This window comes from Pagrus pagrus (genome assembly GCF_965226575.1).
Source record: "Pagrus pagrus genome assembly, chromosome: 14".
NCBI lineage: Eukaryota > Metazoa > Chordata > Actinopteri > Spariformes > Sparidae > Pagrus > Pagrus pagrus.
The window spans coordinates 16,802,873-16,822,534 of record NC_140198.1 but is presented as its reverse complement, the minus strand read 5'-3'; the positions used below and the strand labels follow the sequence as shown (position 1 = coordinate 16,822,534).

Sequence of the window (19,662 nt, the reverse complement as noted above, 5' to 3'; positions counted from 1 at the left end):
AAACACCATTTTCTTGCTCTCAGGAGGGCGGCTCACGTACTCAACAACATCTTGTGACAGGAAGGACTATTTTCAAGTATACTCATGTAGACCTATCACTGATATATAAAATGTATAACATTTTGACTTTTTTTTAATCATTGGACAATGAATGAAAAAATGACAATCATACACTTTGGCAACTATGGGCTTAAGTGTTGTCAAGGCATTTCTAAAATATTGTCAAACTCATGATGGGCAGTTAAAAAAAATATAAAATTTGATGCAGCAGAACCAGAGAAGCCCCCTTTTTAATTCCATGCATTCTTCATCCTTCCCAAAACCTGGAGCCTGCATTACATTACCCCACATTGCCACGTGACCGCTGACACTTCAGTCAGAAAGTCGGTTGTGCTGGTAGCGGCTAATGTATCCTCGAGCCACTGGCTTCAAGCCGAGAACAGAGACAGGCTACAGAAGTCTGGTAAACTCACTTCTTTCCAACTCCACACCCCCGGATTTGATTTATTTCCAGAGTTTTAGCTCCAAACGATTTATCAGATTTTTTTATAAGGTCCCTCTGGAGCCACAAAAGACTTGATACAACTTTTTTCACATAGGCAGTAGTACTGCTCAAGACCTTTAAGTAGACTTCGCTGTGTAATTCTCATGTATTATGAACACATTTATAAATATCCCTTGAAACTAGTAGTTTTAAAAGGAAACAGTGTAGTTACTTATACCATTATTATGCAAATAAAGTGTGATCAAATCCCAACTTTTGATTCATCAAGACTCATCTTTAGATCCAAAAGTCTTTTAATAGCCGTCTCATTAAGATTAAACAACATTATGATAGGTTCAAAGAAATCAAAGCTTCATGTCCATCATGTCCGTTCAGTAAAGAGTGACCGCTGGATATATCTCGGTACGCACACCGGGGTCCAAACCACTCGGAGAAGGAGCAGTATTCTGTATGTTTCGTTAAACTCCTTTTAAAATGTGAATACTTGAGTTGGTATACATACAATTACAATGTAATTACATTTATCTTTCCGAAGACCTTACAGTATTCATAAACAAACGACAAATAAAATGTAGGTCTAAGTTTATTCTGTACAAAGAAGCCAAGCCAAAAGAACCATGAGTCGGTCTGAGTAGGAAAACACATTTAAAGCAATTCTATTTTTAGAGTGAAGCAGAAGTTATAGTCCTACAATGTATTAAGCAAAAGTATAGACACGTGAAATAAAGGTATTGCAAGGATACTCAAATAGACTACAATAGATTACACAACACTACATATGCAAAACTCAATGGTTAATTTTAAACAATGGCTAATTTACAGTTTTGTGGCGCACTTCTTAGCACACACACCCACGCACTCACACCCAGTCGCACACCCACACACACATGCGAGTGCTATATTTTGCACTACCAGATAGAAATATTTTGGATAAATTTTCACCACATGTGTGACCAGTAAAATTTCAATCCATTGTCGTAATGACTCCACAGTAATCCTTAGTGAGCGAGTTACAAGGCATTTTAAAGTAATTACAGTAAAAATACATTTTCATAATAAGCAATGTACCATGAGAAATATGTATAAAATAGCTTGATAATAATAATAATAATAATAATAATAATAATACTGCTTTTCAGCTCTTCCTAGATCTCATCTCCGTCCACCACGAGTTGAATGTCACTTTGTTCCACGAGATCAAAATAGATATCACAGAGTAAGAAAAAGCTTCCCATACAAATCCAACTGTAGAAACATTATACTAAGTTCTTGCTAGGTAAAGTTCCAAAAAAGCCAAAGTGGAAAATGAAATGCACTTTTTATCTTTTTTGACTGCCTCTGAAAATGATTATTATAAAATGACTCTGCAGTTAAGACTTCCTATTATGAGAGAGCAAAAGGCAGGATGTTGGCGGTTGTACACCTTTGGAAAAGACAGAACGAACATATTCAACCCTATTTTACCTACACATCCTAAATACAGCTTTACATTTCCGTGTTTTACGTACGCACAGTTCCCCTCGACATCTCCTCTCGCCTCCTGCCAGGCTATACCCGTGTGGTAGAGTGGGTGCTGGGCAGGCCTGCAGAGCTGTAACCGGCGGGGAAGGTGCTGTACGGACTCATGTTGGAGAGGCCCATCAGGGAGTTGGGGATCATAGTGATGTTGTTGGGTGTCATCAGGGGGATGTCGTCAGGGGAGCGGCGCTGGCTGAGTGAGAAGTCCAAGCTTGGCGATACGTGAAGGGGATTGTGAAGGGCCTCGCACTGGTTCCTTTGGGTCGACAGGGTCTCGTCTATAGTGTTGGTGTGGCTCACGTTGTTGCCCTTGGTGTCACACTGGGGACTGGGCTGCTGGGATGTGTCCTGTCGACTGCGCTTGTCCTTGCGGTAGTACAGAGCAGCGAAGGCCAGGACGTTGAGAAAGAGCAATGAGGCCCCTACAGCGATGGTGACGCTGAGCTCTGTGGAGTAATCTCTCGGGTTCGGCATGATCAGAGGACCCATCTCCCTCCCACCTTCACCATCGTGGGCAGTGGATACAGGAGGCCGGCCAGTGCTGCCGGGTCTCTTACCATTGGACTGCGTGGGATCCAGCGGGGTGACCTTGGTGGTGGTGGAGGAGTAATGGAACATGTCATGGAGGTTGTAGAGATGAGGCACCAGATGTTTCCAGAAGGCCACCTTGGTGGCGCGGTAGTGATCACGTATACGAGGCTTCAGGCCAATGTGCAAGTACAGCTGGTCGTATGGGTCGTACTTGGACCAGGCCACCTCCTCGAAGCGGTTGGCCTTGGTATGGATGAACTTGGTGTCCTGTGGCACCGGCTTGTTGGGATCCCTACAGACACATCAAAGACAGAAAACCTGAGTCCCAACAGACAAATAAGAAAGCTGAATTCCATTATGATTGTTCATCCAGTTTCAATATATCATCGTATTGCACTAAAATGATCTTATTAAGATATCAAAATAGAAATACTTTTTTCAAATGATTAATGGGTCGGAACACATTGTAATTACTAGAAAATGTGTTGCTGAATTTCTTTTGACACCCAGTGGAATACAATTAGTTTTTTTGTTTTCTTTTGCTTGAATTTGGCCTCAGATTATGTGTATCATTACTGATAAAATATCCTCACGCATATTGTAAGGATTTTGACCACATTCCTCAGACCTCGGTACAACCCCAATGGGATGCTGTGTAGAACATAAATAAAACGACTGTTTACCGACAACCGTTTTACAAAGTGTTTCTGAGCCCATGCAGTAAAAACCTTTATACAATCACGTGTGTCACAAATTATTGACTGAGTCTTTAGAGGATGCCCCTTTTACACCCAATCATGATACTATATACCAATAAAGCTGTTTACCTGTGGATTGTTCCAAACAGGTGTTTTTTGAGAAACTTTCCCAGTCTTTTGTTGCTCCTGTCCCAACTTGTTTGAAATGTGTTGCTGGCATCAAAGCATACATTTGCCAGTGATGGAAAAACAAAGTACATTAGCTCAAGTACTGTACTTAAGTATAACCTTGAGTTACTTGTACTTTACTTGAGTATTTCAATTTATTTGGAGGCAAATGTTGTGCTTCTTACTCTACTATATTTATTTGATAACTTACTTTGCCGATTGCATCCTGCATCAGAGCCAAAGCAGCACATTTTAAAATTGATTTCTTTTATCCGCAATCGGATACAAAAAAAACAAAACAATGATATTTAGAAAAATGCTGACTATCAGATCTGATCATTGACCAGGTCGATAATGCCAACGCCAAGTCAACACTGAGTGTACAGGTTACACATAGATGTTAATTAATGTTTAATTTACTTTTACTCGTACTTTTGATACATTTATTGCCCCAAAATTAGTACATGTCATATAAGATACATTAAGACTTTTAAGTACTAATTTAAGTACTGTTCGTATGGGTGACTTTCACTTTTACAAAAGTAATATTTTAACACAATATCTTTATGTTTACTCAGAAATGATGTAGAAGTAGAAACAATAGAAAAATAACTTCATCAACAGAAGGCCAAAAGGGAGGCCAACACAATGTAATATCACCATTTCTCCTCAAGGGCTCAGCATTCACTCATTCCTACTCACTACAATGACCTGTGCTGTGCATCCTACTCCTACGGTCATCGTCCACAAAGACTCACTGCAGCCGTGCATTCAAAATGCAGGAAGACTGCAGCAGGGCAGCAGTGCAGTGCAACTCACTTTGGTGTCTCTTATCTTCAGAAACACTCTGCAAATCTTTGCTTCTGTGTGACGTAAAACAAGCTGTCAGAGGGAGAGCAGCAGAGCTGTTGCACTTTCAACAGCATGTTTTTCCAGAGCTACTCAGTGTTAGGTTAATATCAGGTCAACATCAGACTATAGCCTGTTGTAGATAATGAACTCTCATTTGCTGCAAACTTAATTAAGCTGAAAAACATATCCAGGCATCCAGTCAAATACTTTAAAATGTCACTGCTTGTTATATTTAATCAAAATACATATATCATAGGTGCCTAACAGAAACCTATAGATAGAAGATAGACAGATATGTAGATGGATATTTTTTGTCTCTCCGTAAAACTGATACAAACGCACTGACAGATACACTGTCAGAAGGAAAGAGAGCTCCAAAGTTCAAATGCCTAACAGCACCCTGAAGGCTTCGTACTCAAATCTAATACAGACAGTGATGTACAGCAAACATGTATATGCAGTGTAAACATCTCTGATCTGATTATTTGTGTCATCTCTCACAGTAAAGTTGGCAGATGTTTATGGAATACGTCTTAACCACCGCTTCCCGCCTCCTCTTCAACACAACCTTTTTGTTAAACAGTGCTTTAAACATTTATGTGAATTAAGCTGTAAATTTTAAAAACCATCACCTTAAGGAAGTCTGGCCAAAGTAATGAAACGCTGTTATGTGTGTAAAGAAAGGTTATACAGATGCCTAAACTGGCTCATTAAGAGAGAGACATCTTGGCATTTAAAAAGAAACAGCTCTCATTAGATGCCGTGCGCTGTATATATTCTGCAGTTTCATTTTTTAATGCGACCATATAGTGAAGCATCACTTTTATGTGAGTGTAAAATTAAACTGTTCTTTACATGGATGGTGAGGTCAAATCTATTCAAGCAAAGGAGAGGCATACCTGACTTACAGGACGTGTCTGTGCATTAATGGTACAGCTATTGACTTTTGATGTGTGTTAATCGATAAAAACTTAAGCAGCACTTTGCATGTGCGAGTTGTTGTGAACTAACAAAGAAGATAAGGTAACCTAAATGCACCTTATCTAATTTTTGCTGCTAAGGGTATAATCCTTTGTCCATGTTAACATAACAAATCATGTAGTTTGATGACATTACTGATGAAAATGAACACAATGTGACAGAAATGTTCATGGATGCGCTAATCCATTAAATATTTATTCATGATACATTTCCCCGCAAGTTATAGCAACAGGTGACCAAATTACTGTTACCCTGAGCAAAATTACAGATTTCGTTGTTTTAAAAGGAACCTACATTATACTATTTTGTTTTTTCCTTTCCTTCAGTGTTTTCTGTGTATTCTTGTGCATGTAAAAGATCTTGAAAGTTAAAAGGCCAAAGTCTGCACCAACAGAAGCTCCCGTCTCCCACAGAATATGCACAGCTTTACTTTGGTTTGTGCCTGGATTTGCTGTTACTCACCCACTCTTGGCGAAGTTGGTCCAGTAAGTCATAACCACAGCGCTGAGCATGATGTCGTTCCTGGAGAAGTTGCAGGGGAACAGGTCAGTCGGGCCCACCATTGGGATGCCAAACACATATGGCACCTCGTCTCCATGCGCCGAGTCTGACCACACTGGCTTCATCAGGCTCTGGCAGTGGTGGTAGAAGGCGTAGAAGTATGTAGGCGAGCCGTAGCGAGCGTGCAGGTCAGCCGTCACCACTGAGGGCTCCACCCACTGGTGGTCGGTGAAGAGAGCCACCAGAGTCTTCCTCCTGGTCTCTGGGTTGTCCTTGTCAGCCCAGTCTGTGTACATGAATTTAATTGTCTCCCTCAGCGTGTCCTTCCCTTCTGGGTAGCCATACAAACTGTCCACAAAGTCTGACACAGCAAAGTCAAAGTCGCTGCCAGACACGCCGTCCTCCAGGTCCATCACGTTCTCCACGAAGCGCAGTCCCTCTCCCTGGTTGACACCCAGCATTATATCATAATTAAGGAACTCGCCCTGCTCCATCAAGATCTCTGGGTCGTCCGGGATGACGTCTCCGTCAATGACAGGACCGAAAGCCACGCGGTATCTGGCAGGCTGGATGTCTTGCTCCACCAGCTCCTTTGCACTCTTCTTTTGCAGGCAGGAGACCATGTCCACGGTGTCAAGCACGTTGCAGCCGACCCTCTCGGCCAGCATGCGGGTATACTTGACCGGTTGGTAGTTAACAGCCCAGCTGGATAGTGCTGAACCGCTTTGAATGATGGCTCTGTGGAACAAACCTTGGGACACAAAATTGAGAACAGAAACACACAGAAGACAACAGAAGCCAACAAAACAGTGGTTAGTACTTGGGCCCAACAAATCATTATTATAACTATTATTTTTCAGCATGGACGTTAAGGGCATTCTGGACTGCCCCAAGCAAATACATGATTCACTTTCACACTAATTGCTATTCACAATTAAAATCAAAGGTTTGCTGCCTACATGTGATGCACTTTGAATACTAGCCAGGGAGATGAAGCATTAAAGAGAGCGAAAAAAAAGCAGATAGTGGAGCCTTGCTGATGAGAAGCTGCTCAGTAAAGCAGCTGGTTGAAGAAATGAACTGGTGACAGGATGTTTGTTCATTCTTTTGTTATTATAATGACAAAAAAAATACTTGTTTTTCTCAGTTGATCCCCTTATTTCACGTGGTGTCATAACTGTATGCAGATGGCAGTGAATGCAAGTCAAATGAATGATCAATTTGCAGCACTGTTTCAGAGGAGGTGTTCTCTACACCAGTTATTTGTAGGATCGTTAATACGGTGTGTCTAACAAACAGTATAGCTTACATATAGACTGCTGATGCCAACTGTGCGGTGGAGGGTCTGTGCAGGGAGCTGAATATGCAGTAACCCTGATCCTTCAATGTTGATACAGTAAACATGCTGCTCTGTCGAATTGTTTATATGCAGTGCGTCACCTCTGTCTCTAGGGATTTTGTATCTACCACCTCAAAATGACAAGTGATATGTATCAACTCAAAAAAAATATACTCTGCTGAGGTTAAGGCATAGCAGTCGCTGGAGATAGAGGAGTGCAGGGACAGTGTCACTTTCTCCCTCCTATGCTGTCATTTATTTAAAAAAAAATTTTTAGGGCAGCAGCTAGCTACTCTACTTCAAAGACAGCCGGAGGTCTTTGTGCATCGGCTGCAGCCGAGCGAGGGCATCAAATACAAAGCTCACAAAGGACAGTTGCCGCAGCGTCCCTGGCATTGATGAAAACGCACAATTTCTGCCCTTCTTGTGATTCTGTCCAGCATCAACGGGAGGACCAGGGCAATAATAGGGCAAAGATAACAGGTTCAATTCCCTTCGGGCCAGCCATATTGAAATACGCACCTTTGATTCTTGCAATGAGATTCGAATAAGTGTTTGCCAAATTGCGCAATATCAAAAGGAAGTAGGTTGCTTTTCTTTTTTTCAGCTGATGGATACCAGATACCAGTTTTCTATGATATATATTGTCATTTCATAAATAATATAACAACAGTTGGTAGAACGACTTTGCTGTGGAAGCTGGACAGGAATGTGCGATATTCAACTAAAGCACTGCCAATTTATAAGGTAAGGTTTAGCGATAATAAACTTTCATTTTTCACAGAAAATATCTGAAGGTCTATTTTTTGTGTGTTCCAGCTTCCTCCCCAAACCAACCCTGTCTGTAGTAAACAGTGTCTTCACTCAAGGCTTTGCAATTACAGAGGACCAATGCAAACCACTGAAGGTCCATTGTGTAGGATTTAGGGGGATCTATTGACAGAAATGGAACATATTTTTCATAATTATGTTTTCATTAGTGTATATCTCCTGGAACTAAGAATTATTGTGTTTTTGTTCAACACAATAAGCATTTTATATCACAGAGGGAGCGGGTCGTCTTCCAGTCAGCCATGTTTCTACAGTAGCCCAGAACGCAGGGGTTGAAAATCTAATAGCAGCTTTGGAGGAGGCAACTACACGAAACACTCTGCAAACACTCCAAACACTAGTTAATGTTACTGTGGCTAGGTAGCAAACATTAGTAAATTGGAAATAAAGTAAAAAAATGTCTAATCAAGCTACTTACTGGAGGTCTGGAGGGTTGTGTCCCCCCCCCCTCCCGCTGGGATTTAACCTCTTTGCCACATGCCACTAAATCCTACACAGGTGACCTTCAAAGGTGTTTTATATATATATATATATATATATATTAAATTGTTTATTGTACCATACAGTGCATTTGGGATAAAAAGAGGGCAAATAAATCTGACACTACAAAAACTAAAACATTTGTCAGTCTGAATGGTAGCAACTGAGGGACACAGGTGAACGTGACAACACGGCGAAAACTTTCTAATGCCAGTGGGCTTCTTGAAGAGCTTCACATTTTAAGAGGCAAAGCTTTTAGGCTGATTAGATTGAGTAAAGGGGAACAAAAGCAATCACTTACTTAACGAACACCCCCTTTACCCTGCTCCCATATCATAACACTTCATCTCCCTGACAGACCATTTAGAGCTGCGCTTGAGACAAAGAACAATCTCGAAATGATTAAAACGTATTGTTCAAAAACTAACAGTGACATCGTCAAGATAAGAAATTAATATGATTGAGAAAAAATTGAATCTTAAATCTTAACTGAAATTACTGCTTTAATGACAACCTCGGCTTCAGCTTATAACTGAGCAGATCTGTTTGGATCAAAGTCAGAGATACTGAGATGGTAAAAGGCAAATTCTTACCCTCTGAGTGGTGGGACAGAGTTAGCAGGCTGACACAGGAAGCACCAATTCCAGATCCAAAGACCGTGATACGACCCGGGTCCCCTCCAAAGTAACCAATGTTCTTACTGATCCAACGGAGAGCTTGAATCTGATCCAGGAGCCCATAATTTCCTTTGGCTGCCTGATCACCAGTACTGAGGAAGCCTGAAGTTCACAGACAGACAACAGACCCAGTGCTGAAGTAGAGATCTACAGAATATATGTCACAGCTTTGATCTAAAGTTGTAGCTCAGCAGGGCATCTGAATGAACTGACACTTTTTCCCCTCGAGTGAAAACATGCCTTTGCTCTCTCCCACAGCGTCTTGACTACTTTAGTCAACTCGTTGTAATAGTCTCCACGCAGCCGCGCCCCTCCGGAAGAGATCAGGGCTCTGCTCATCAAATCTGAACGCTCTCCTTGTGAATGACTTCATATAATTTAAAGTGCATGAATATATAAATCCTTCTCGTGTGCTTGTTTCTTTACATGAATTTGATAAAACCAAACAGAGGTCACTGTTGCTCTTACAATTGATCCTATTACTTATTCCCTTGTCTGGTCTCATCTAAACAATGCCCTGTTTTGAATGTTAAACGCAGGGAAACGACAATCTCCTGACCTTGTGAATGCGACATTCCTCCATTGTCTATTCAAATCATTTTTTTTCTGTCAAGAATGGCACAGGCTGATAATCTTGTGCAGATTAGATAAATCAATCTAAAGGAAGATACATTGTGTTTTCAGAAGGGGTCTAAAACAAGGACAGGACATGATATGTATTTGCATCACTTTTCCTCTGAAGGCAACATTTGTATGCAAATCAAGCTATTCCAAGATCACTTTTGCCCATATTTTCTCATACTATTTCTCTCATGTCTCTACTTCTTTTTATGGGTTGATAACAGCAGCACAGGTGGAAATAAATGACCACTGAGACGGTTTATCTCCTCAGATTAAACCAGGGTTTAACACCACATTAAAAGTTACCACACAGAGACGCCGTCATCACCTAATATTCCAATTCTGTAGTTGAGCGTGACGACAACAACATTCCCATAACTGGCCAGCACGCTGCCGTCCATCATGTTCCCAGTGCCCTCCATATAGGAGCCTCCGTGGATGTAGACCATCACAGGTCGAGCTTCAGAGTCCCTTATATCTGCAATGTCAACACACACACACACACACACATGCTGAGCAAACAAATGCAACAGTAATGACACAGAGAATTAATAGAGCGCTGTTACTTCATCTTTATATCAACAGTATGAGCTCAGTATGAGGTATGGGTGCTTAGAAAAGTTGCTTAGAAGCAGTGGTAGGCCTGTGGTTGGAAGCTGTAATGACATTCAGAAAATGCATGGTAAATACACTCTGAGGAGGGGTGTATGGATAAAAAGGTCAAATATAATTAACAGCAGTTGCATGTGAGCGCTCAACCAAGCATTCTTTGCTTTGTAGCATATCTGAAATTCTCTACAGAGTTAGAAAGAGAAAAAAAAATATTGATTTGTGGTTTGATCTCTCTTAAGACATTAATTCTGTAAGATGGACTTTTACAGTTCAACATATAAAAGCATGCAGAAGAATGAAAGGCATGTTGCAGAGTAAGTACCGCACTACACTGAGCTCTTTGTTATCTTCTAGTGCGAGCTAAAATAGGAAGTTCAATAAGAATAGAAAATCTATATGTCATGTTTGTAGACCAATTTGTTATATTAACTAACAACTGTCTTTAAAAGGGACTATAAGACAGAGAAGTAGATAATGCACTCTCAGGATCAATGTGCAGAGAAGCAGAGATGTAGCACTTACTGAGGAGGGCTGCAACAACGCTCAGTTCAAGACATGAGGTGCAGGAGGAGCAAACTTATGTAATCATCAAATCAGAAAACAACATTTATCTCCTTCCACTCAAAATAAAAGAGCCCCCACACTTCCTCGGGAAAGTCAAAACTAAGGACTGTAAGATCTCCATCCACCAAACTCAAGCTAAAAGAATCCATGCATCAAGACTTTGAGCTCTTAAAAAATACCTTCAGATATATGAGTCTCAGCATGTGAGAAAGCCGCCCCCTTTTTCTTGTGTTGGCTCCCTGGGATTCACATAAGAAAAAAAAAAAAAACAAGTACAGAATTCAAAATAGCATGGTTCACTGTGCCTCCTGTTTAATATATGGTCCAATCAAACTGACAGAATCAGGAGAAAAAAGATCCTTGAATTATATGCAGAAATAGAAAAGAAAAGTCCATTTACATACAGTGTGAGAGCCCTGTAATTGCTTCTGACAAAATGAGAAATCTTTGGAGATGTATGACACGATTACATTACCAGTTAGAGTTACACATTAATCAGCATTTGGAATTCAGATTTTATCAAGCAAACAAATTATTTTTCCCTGTTAGATATTTTTAGGAAATGGCACAGTGTGTGTACATGTGCACATGCACGTACACACACACTGTTACCTTTGCATGGTTTATTATCTGCATTGTTATATTGACCCAGCTGCCTCGGATTAGACCGGAGTAATACATCTTTCGTGAGTCATCTCTTCTCTCTGGTCAATTATATCTTTACAAAAACTGTCAATTCTTCAGTTAAACCGCAGCAGGATAGCTCCTGAATAAGAGGTTTATGGTTTGTTGATGAATAATTTATAAACTCTGACTTGAGTGGGACACAAAAATAAATATAAGGAAGTGGGAATTTTGGAAACACACTCTTGAATTTGACATGGCAAAAAGACTACGGGAGATGAGCAGGAATGGAAACAGCAAAGGTTTCACACATCGGTGGAACAAATTATAAAGTCACAGAATGCCTTCGGTGCATTTTAAATAAACAATGATCACGTCGGAAGAAATAGAAACCTACAGAAGTGATGGGTTATGTTATTTACAGTGAAATGCAAATGTGAAATTTAATTAACCTGTTTGCGTGCCGGGTGAGGAGGCCTTTAGGCAGCACTCAGACTTTACAAAACGTGGGCTGCACCATTTTGGACCGCTACCTCTCAAGCAGGCTGTTTATCTGTTGTTGCTACGCTACCATAGAAAAGTCAGTCAAAGAGTGGCATGTTACATACAAAAGCTGAACACAGTCCAACTTTGAATGCTGAATGTTTTGTATTAGCCTGAATGCCTGTGGGAGGGAGGAAATGTATTCTCAGAAAACATGTTTAATTGGTGTATTGAACTTGCCAGAATTAGAGAAATCTGTTTGTCAACACTTAAGATTTAGAGGAGATACCGAATCACTGTGGTATTACATTGTTCTGCTTATCTACAGATTCACAGCAGACACACAAAATGTTCCCTTGCTGGTTCATTTCACAGTTGTGTTCGACACAAAAAGAGGAGGAATTCAGCAAGCAACAGACAGGAGTTGACTGTTGTACCTCACTAATTGGCCCCCAACAGACACACTGTCTGAACAAAGCAGAGGTTTGTGAAAATATAAATTTTAATTCTTAACAAACATGGAAAGCGCTGAATGCTAGCTTTTCTTGATTTTCTAAGTCATTCTTCATGTTTACCTTGATGCTCAGCCGTGACAGCCAAATATGCAATGCTCATCACTTTAAAGGCTGAAAATTATTGCTTAGTTTAGGTGGACCGATACTTGAACAACACCTTACCTCAGCAATATTAAACTGGATGTCACGGAAACAAGCACAACCTGGTGCATTAATATTTAGTTGTCCCTCTACAGTTTGTGTATCTGTACACAGTCAGTGGCATCAGGGTAACACCCTCAGTTGCCATGACTACCTAAATATCAATAAAGTCCTGTTTAACAGTGGGAACATGATTGTATTACAATATGACTGCAACGGGTAAAACAATGATGACGGTGCTTTGGATGGTAAATCAGCCCTTGGCGGCAGCAATGACATGAGCAGTGGTCACACACATGCTTTATGATGATAGCAGGACGCAGCCCGGTTGCCAGAATAAAATGTTGGCAAGTTACGTTTTGGCAAACCACGAATAACTTCACATTTGTACATTTCATACGTATTATATCAGCGTATCTGAAGTGACATACTGTACTTCAGATTACATAGGAGCGGATTTTCTCATCTGGCAAGTTTGAGTTTGTGGCAGCAAAGGCGGATATTTTTAATGAGATGTCGGAGACGCTCATACCAGATGTCAGGACAAACTCTGTTTGTGGCGACAGAAGCAGATATTTTTTAAGCGAGACATCAGGACTTTTCCAACTGTGTTTGTGTGACAGAAGCAGACTCTAACCAGCCCTTAACCACAGCGTAGAAACAACCTAAGATTTTAAAGTGAGACGTAGAAATATGAAATGTACAAATGTCACATATCCATGGTTTGCAGCAATGTTCAATGGCAACATTATTTCTGGCGTTTGGGTTGCATGACGACTTTGGGGCCACCATAAGAATGATCAATGGACATGGAAAGTCATTGCCGTCCATTTTACCACACCAACTCACCATCCTCTGTCGGAGCGTAGATGTTTAGATATAAACAGTCCTCGCTCTGATCCTGAATGTATGTGGCTACTGTGTCCAGGTTATAGGTGAACCATATGGGCATCATGATCTCTGGCACGGTGTTGTGGATGTTCTGAGGGCACACAGGCATGAAGTGGGTAGCATTCTTGATACCTGACCAAGAGGAGGGCTGCTCAGGGGGCATGAAACGCTTCTCGCCCACAGGCGGAGCGGCATAGGGGACCCCCAAATACTGATCAACGGGCCGGAGCACCTCGCTGGGCACAGGAACCCTGAGGCCTCGCAGTTTCCCGAACTGGGTGGTCACCGTCGGGTAGAATTTCTGGCTTGTTGCCTTTGTGAATGACCAGCAGGAACATAGTATCCACCAGAGAAGAGCACAGTGGGTGATGGTTACAGTCCCTTGCTGATGTAGCAGGTGTGCAGGCAACAGATGGTCTCTAAATGTAGCCAGCCACATGGTCTGGGCAGGACAGTGCCCTTGCACAGCACTTATGCACACTGTAGTGTCCGCTCAGTCCCTCTGCACTGACCCTGTCAAACAGACATCACTCACTGTGCCTTCGGCTCCAACGGTTATCAAATCCAAATGCGCCTCAGCCAGGTATGAACCGCCCCCACTTCCGCTTTTCATTGCAGTGCACACAAATCTGAAAACGAGATGATCAGAAAAATGAGATGAGAAAACATCAAAATGATGTCAAAATAGTGCTACATATCTGTATAACTGAATAACTTTGGATAAAAGGATTATCTCCCTTCTGTATCTTGGGGCTCTAGATACATACTGTTACATAAGCTTAATATCAGCCACATCCACTGTACCACTTGGACGCTAATAACCTTTTGGGATAAATTGCTGTCTCAAAAGAACAAATTTATGCTTTGACATGAACAAATCACTGAATACTGATCTCTGTGTATCTGTGGAGGAATCTGATAAATCCATCTGCTGTGATGTTGGAGTGATGCTGCGAAAAACATCTCAAGATAAAAGGTGTTAAGCGCCCCTCCTCTTATGTAAAAGCAACAGGGAACTGAAGAAAAAGACACATCTTTAATATGCGCCGAAGAGGGATTGAAGAGGACCACACTGGGAAAGAAATATCTTGACTCGATCATGATGTTTCTGCTTTCAGTATATTTCAGAAACAGCAAATACCTCACTTCATGATAGGGAAGTGTTTGTATTGTTTTTGCGTCTTACATTTAAGCAACACTGTCTGTCACATTATGGAGGAATCTCAGAAGAAACATGTTCATAAAGCAGAGTAATTGCAGGTTAATTGAAAGGCTTGGGGAAGGCTTCAAGACAGCAAAATACCATTTGGGTTTAATATCTGAGGGAAAGGATCCTTTGACACCTCTTCTTGAGGTTTCTTTTTAGTCTAGACAGGTTTTTTTTTCAACTCTTCACATCTTTCAACAAATACTAGAGCTGCATGACATGGTGAAAAAAAATGTGGCGACAGATATTCAATTGCAATACGCCTCACGATTGGTAGGACTGCTCATTTTTGGATCACAATTATCATTTGCACTGAAAAAACAATGAAAGCATGATGATGTGACATTTGCTGGGGTCTGCACCAAACAAACATGTCTTCTTACATCTTGAGAACAAGATCTGTTGACCAGAGGGCCTCTGCAGCACTACAGTACTTCATTATGATGCTGCTTTGTCACTCATTTCACCTTCATTAAAAAGTCTTCTGATTTGAAAGGTTAGTCTGTGAAACCACAAAGGTTGGGGGTTTTCTAATTCGGCTTTTATGCTCATAAGAAATCAGTGCAAACACTAAATCCACTAATAGTAACATGAAGTATTAATAAATACTGCATGACTGCATGTCATGGAAGCCATAAATGATCCTGTCAACTCCTCATTTTCATGTGACGCTAATGTCATGATAACCTTTTGTATCACATTCATTATGTTGTGGTTATAGTGGCGTTGCACTATACTGGTATGGACGATAACCATGATATTAAAAAATGTATTCTTGATATTGTGTTAGTTATACATAAATGGAATATAAGGTCAAAAACACTGATGTTAGGCCTTGTGGGTCCTTTGTTTGTCTGGTTGCCTTCACAATATTCACTGTAGTATTTATTCTTTTTGTACACATCTGACTCTCTCTCCACCTCCGTAAACTTGGATTTTAAGGGGAATTTTTGTAATTTATTTGCCAAAAAACAGACATAACACAGACATTTACATTTTCTATAAATATTGCGATCATATCGTTATTGAAAATCTGTTTGGTCACCATAATCATGTAGTGAAAATACGATATCGATGCAGCCCTGATTGGTTGTATTATTTCATTTTTCTGAAACTCGTTACTAATTATACTGTCTTATTGTTTCACCATTTCAGTTCATTTTATTTGATCTATTTCATTTATTCATGTTATTTGATCTACTAGATTCATCTTCGAGCTAGTCACCACTTTACGTTGTATCATGTATGATTGTGTATGTGACTATAAACTTGATTTGACTTGATTTGATTTTTTTTTGTATTTCTAAGTGAAAGATTCCTTGACGTTGGATCTGATATAGTATGGGTAATATAATATGATATGTAATATTGGACTGCTTAAAGCAGTGATACAAACTTTGACTTTGCATACACATCATCTGTTTTCCAACCCAACAGCCGTCACCAGAGTGTGTGCGATATAAAGTGACACTGGTTCACCAGTGTGCACGCTTCAGTAAACAGGAGAATACATATTCACACCTAATCACATGTGCATACTGTATGTCAAATAAGGTCTCAAATCTATGCTCACCCATGGAGAACTACACAGTACAAACTGTGTTGTGCTCCTTCCAATTAACTACTTTGTCATCCATAATACATCCTGTCTCGGTCCTTGTAGTCTAGGATTGCAGTTAGCATAATGTGCTCGCCATCAGATTCTCACTGGCTCATCAGTGAACAAAGCACAAACAAGCTTGTTAACCTAATCAAACTTATTGACGAGTGCTGCCTGGAGCATTGTGAGGGACTGCTGCTAAACAGCTTTCTTTCAAACTGATGGACCTATCCATTAAGACAGAGGACAACTTCTTCCTCCTAATATGAGAAACTAATTAACCATGGATGTGGTGCATTGGCTTTTTCTCTCTCCCTGCAGCATTTTGTTTACACTAGCAGGAACGTAAACACCAATAAAGGCAGCTCATTCGCTCTCTCTCCCACAGGTGTGCAGCAGCAGCAGCAGCAGCACATTACCTGATATGAACGTCATTATGATCTGCCCGGTTTTAAAGATTGGGACAAATCAGAGTAATATCACAAGGGTTCATTTGAGGAATATTGTACATCTCTGCCCAAGGCCAGCTTCGTCTCTATTAATTAACACTTATAAATGTTCCCCATAGCCAAAAAGGACAAGACTGTCTTCTGCCATCCCCTATCTGTTACTGTCTGTGACAATGATGTACAGCTCCCGAGACATTAAAATGGGAAAGATAGAGAACCAGATTTTTCGTAGATCGGGCCACATCTCCTGGTTTGAAACTGACACTGATAATAAATCATTTGGAAGTAAAAAAAAAGATTTTTTTTAAAATAAATCCTCTCTACTCGCACAACCTTCTGTGAAGTCCGTAGCAATTGTCAAATTAGCAGCATGGCCAGCTATAGAGTCGGTATCACCAATCAGACTTGGTAAGTTGTCTCAAGCAGTAAAAAATAAGACACATGCTGGGGCTGCTGTAGATCAAAGGGATAATATGAATTCTTAAAATGAGCGTCATTTCCTTTTTAAATTACACATGAATTCAGGTTATCAGTCTCAATTGATTTGCATTTTTTTTAAGCTACATGAAATCAAATCAAACTTCTGGTTCAAATCACGGGAACAAAGCCAAGGGAGTGTTTTTTTAATTAATTTATTTTTTTTCTAGGGCTGCAGATTGTCCAATACTACCTTCAGCTGCAGAGTATGCTTTCTGTGACTGCTCTGCGATGGGACAGATGTGGATAAAAGCTTTATAGCTCGCACCAAATGGGCTGTGTAATAAAAGAGAGCCATCACTCAGTCAAGTTTGATACACTGCAAGTTTTCAGGCAATTTAAGATGGCAACTGGAGAGGAGTGGGTGAAATACTTCTTGTCAATGAAAATGCTCGCAGTAAATCAGTGAAAAATGTTACGTTTTACAACCATTACATATTATTCTAATGGGCTACTTTGCAGCAGCCAGGTGTTTATGCATCACAGCGGTGGCAGACTTGGGTTTCCTGGGACCCACACACTTTAATTCCCATTTGACTGACTTGATCTCAATTACAGACCTATTAGAATGATTGCTATAATCACGTCCGTCTCCCACCTACATCATCGACAGGCACACAATTCAACACCAATTCAAGCACTAATAAAAATCTCTGGGACAACATCTTATCGATCAGTGTTCTGGTAGCCTGGGGGCCCTTAACATGAAAGCATTTGTGAAGGAGCCTAGTATGTCAGACAACAGTGCTGGGCTCTCAATGCCCTTGTAATTCGACTGGTGTGTGTGGATCAAAAGCGTTTTTAGCGGATTCCCCCAAATCCCCCTTAATTTAGCAGTGCAATAAAGAGGAGCGGGGACTGGTGCAGGGAAAACTACCTTATAGAGAACATGCAGGTAGCTCTCAACATAATGATCGGCGCTTTCATAAATGAATGCACGGTCGGATCCAAACCCACGGAGGAGAAAAAAAAAAGCACAGCCACAGCCCAGATAGCATCGACAAACTGCTGTAGTGTGTGTGCGCTGCCTGCCTCACGTTGTGACTGAGGAGCTTGTTTAATCTGGGTCTAGGACGGCGTTACATTGAATAAAATGGTAGAAAATAAAAAAAACAAGCCAACAAATGCTACAGTGTGCTCCATCGCTGAGCAATGGCTTTGATTTGAACAATCAGCCCAGATGTCAGTGATCAATCTGAACAAAGATTCGTCCCACGGAGAGGAAAAAAAAACACACACACACAAAAACCAGAATCATTATGTTAACTCACCTGCTTTTACACAAGCTGATACGCGCTCCATGTCGAGATCTCCTCCATAGCATGCCCGTCAGTCAGTTTGGCTGTGAGACAACGAGGCTGTGCGTGTAATATTTCCCCGGTTTCGGTATCAAACACACAGATCTTTACTCTTATCTCCTGCTTTGCACAGTCTGTGTGCTTTGCGCATTCACGACGCCAAGGTCAGGAGCGCCAACGGTTTTAATGGAGCGCCCACTGCCAGCGCGTTACTAGGCAACCACCGGGATACGCCAGTGCATTAAATTCACCCTCCAACAACCGACCGAGTCCCAATTTAGAAACCATCAAGTGACCACCTTAACCCCGGACAGCACTCACGCACACTCACGCGTTTTATTTATTTTTTTTTTTTTTATGCTCGAGCGAAGCCCACCTACCTTTGACCAGATAAACAAGCGTGCGCAAGGAGCGTGCACGCGGGCCTGCGTGCAGAGGAGAGCGAATGCGTTACGTTTAATTGGCATAAGCCCTTTTTAAGCAAATTGTGACAAGCACGGCAAAATGGGGGTAGCTATAGGGCGAGAAAGCGCCAGAAAACAATCCTCCAGCGTGTTTTCCCCCTGGCTTTGTAATATCTTTTTAAATTGCATTCCTAATCAGCTCATCTCCTTGTTGCAAAGTGTAAACAATACCCAATTTATACATCTGTTATCTCATCACTGTTGGATAATGTGTCTCAAAAAAAAAAAAAAGAAAAGAAGGGGGGGAAAAGCCTTGCTTTGACAGCTCTGAAACATCAGGCCCACACTTGTTTAACAAGCAGATTGCATGAGTAATGCGTGGATTCTATGTAGCCATAACAGTGAACTGCTATGAGGCGAAAAAAAATGACAACAGGTGGCAGGAAATTAGTCCAGGGAAGTGAAAGTGGGCACTCTGTCATTATGAAACGGAAAATCATTGAGATGATTGTGTTGTTGCCTCTTGTGCTCCTTCACTTGCTTGTTGGCTGATGTGTTTAAAGGAGCAATATGTTGAAAACATTGGAAAAATTAAGTCAAATTATCAACAGGAAGTAAAGAAATAATAGGTTCGACATGTGGTGTTGGAGAGATTTCTGCTAAAGTTAGCACGCTGATCTGCTATTCCTAGCCAG

The 19,662-nt window shown here is 40.9% G+C and overlaps 1 protein-coding gene across 4 annotated transcripts; it reads right to left on the bottom strand.

Moving 5' to 3' along the window:
- Positions 1-780: 780 nt before the first annotated feature.
- On the bottom strand, positions 781-18,952 carry nlgn3b (neuroligin 3b). Of its 4 annotated transcripts, none has more exons than XM_084373110.1 (7): positions 18,537-18,952; positions 13,491-14,161; positions 11,058-11,117; positions 10,031-10,180; positions 8,998-9,183; positions 5,716-6,505; positions 781-2,846 (listed from the first exon to the last, which is right to left on the bottom strand). In XM_084373110.1, exons 2-7 carry the CDS (start codon positions 13,969-13,971, stop codon positions 2,054-2,056), a joined length of 2,460 nt encoding a protein of 819 aa, XP_084229236.1. In that variant the 5' UTR covers positions 13,972-14,161; positions 18,537-18,952; the 3' UTR covers positions 781-2,053. The 4 variants fall into 4 exon arrangements, with proteins under 4 accessions (XP_084229236.1, XP_084229238.1, XP_084229237.1 ...); XM_084373112.1 differs by having other exon boundaries at positions 14,068-14,161; positions 18,537-18,947; XM_084373111.1 differs by lacking the exon at positions 11,058-11,117 and having other exon boundaries at positions 18,537-18,951.
- Between the last annotated feature and the right edge of the window lie 710 nt (positions 18,953-19,662).

What these genes read in the sequence shown, in the direction of transcription:
- nlgn3b (XM_084373110.1), bottom strand. Translation starts at nt 13,971, where the DNA reads ATGTGGCTGGCTACATTTAGAGACCATCTGTTGCCTGCACACCTGCTA. An exon ending in TCTGTCCCACCACTCAGAGG is followed by an intron (nt 6,506 to 8,997) that starts GTAAGAATTTGC and finishes TTGTGTCCCAAG; the next exon opens with GTTTGTTCCACAGAGCCATC. An exon ending in ACCAACTTCGCCAAGAGTGG is followed by an intron (nt 2,847 to 5,715) that starts GTGAGTAACAGC and finishes ATGTGTCTGTAG; the next exon opens with GGATCCCAACAAGCCGGTGC.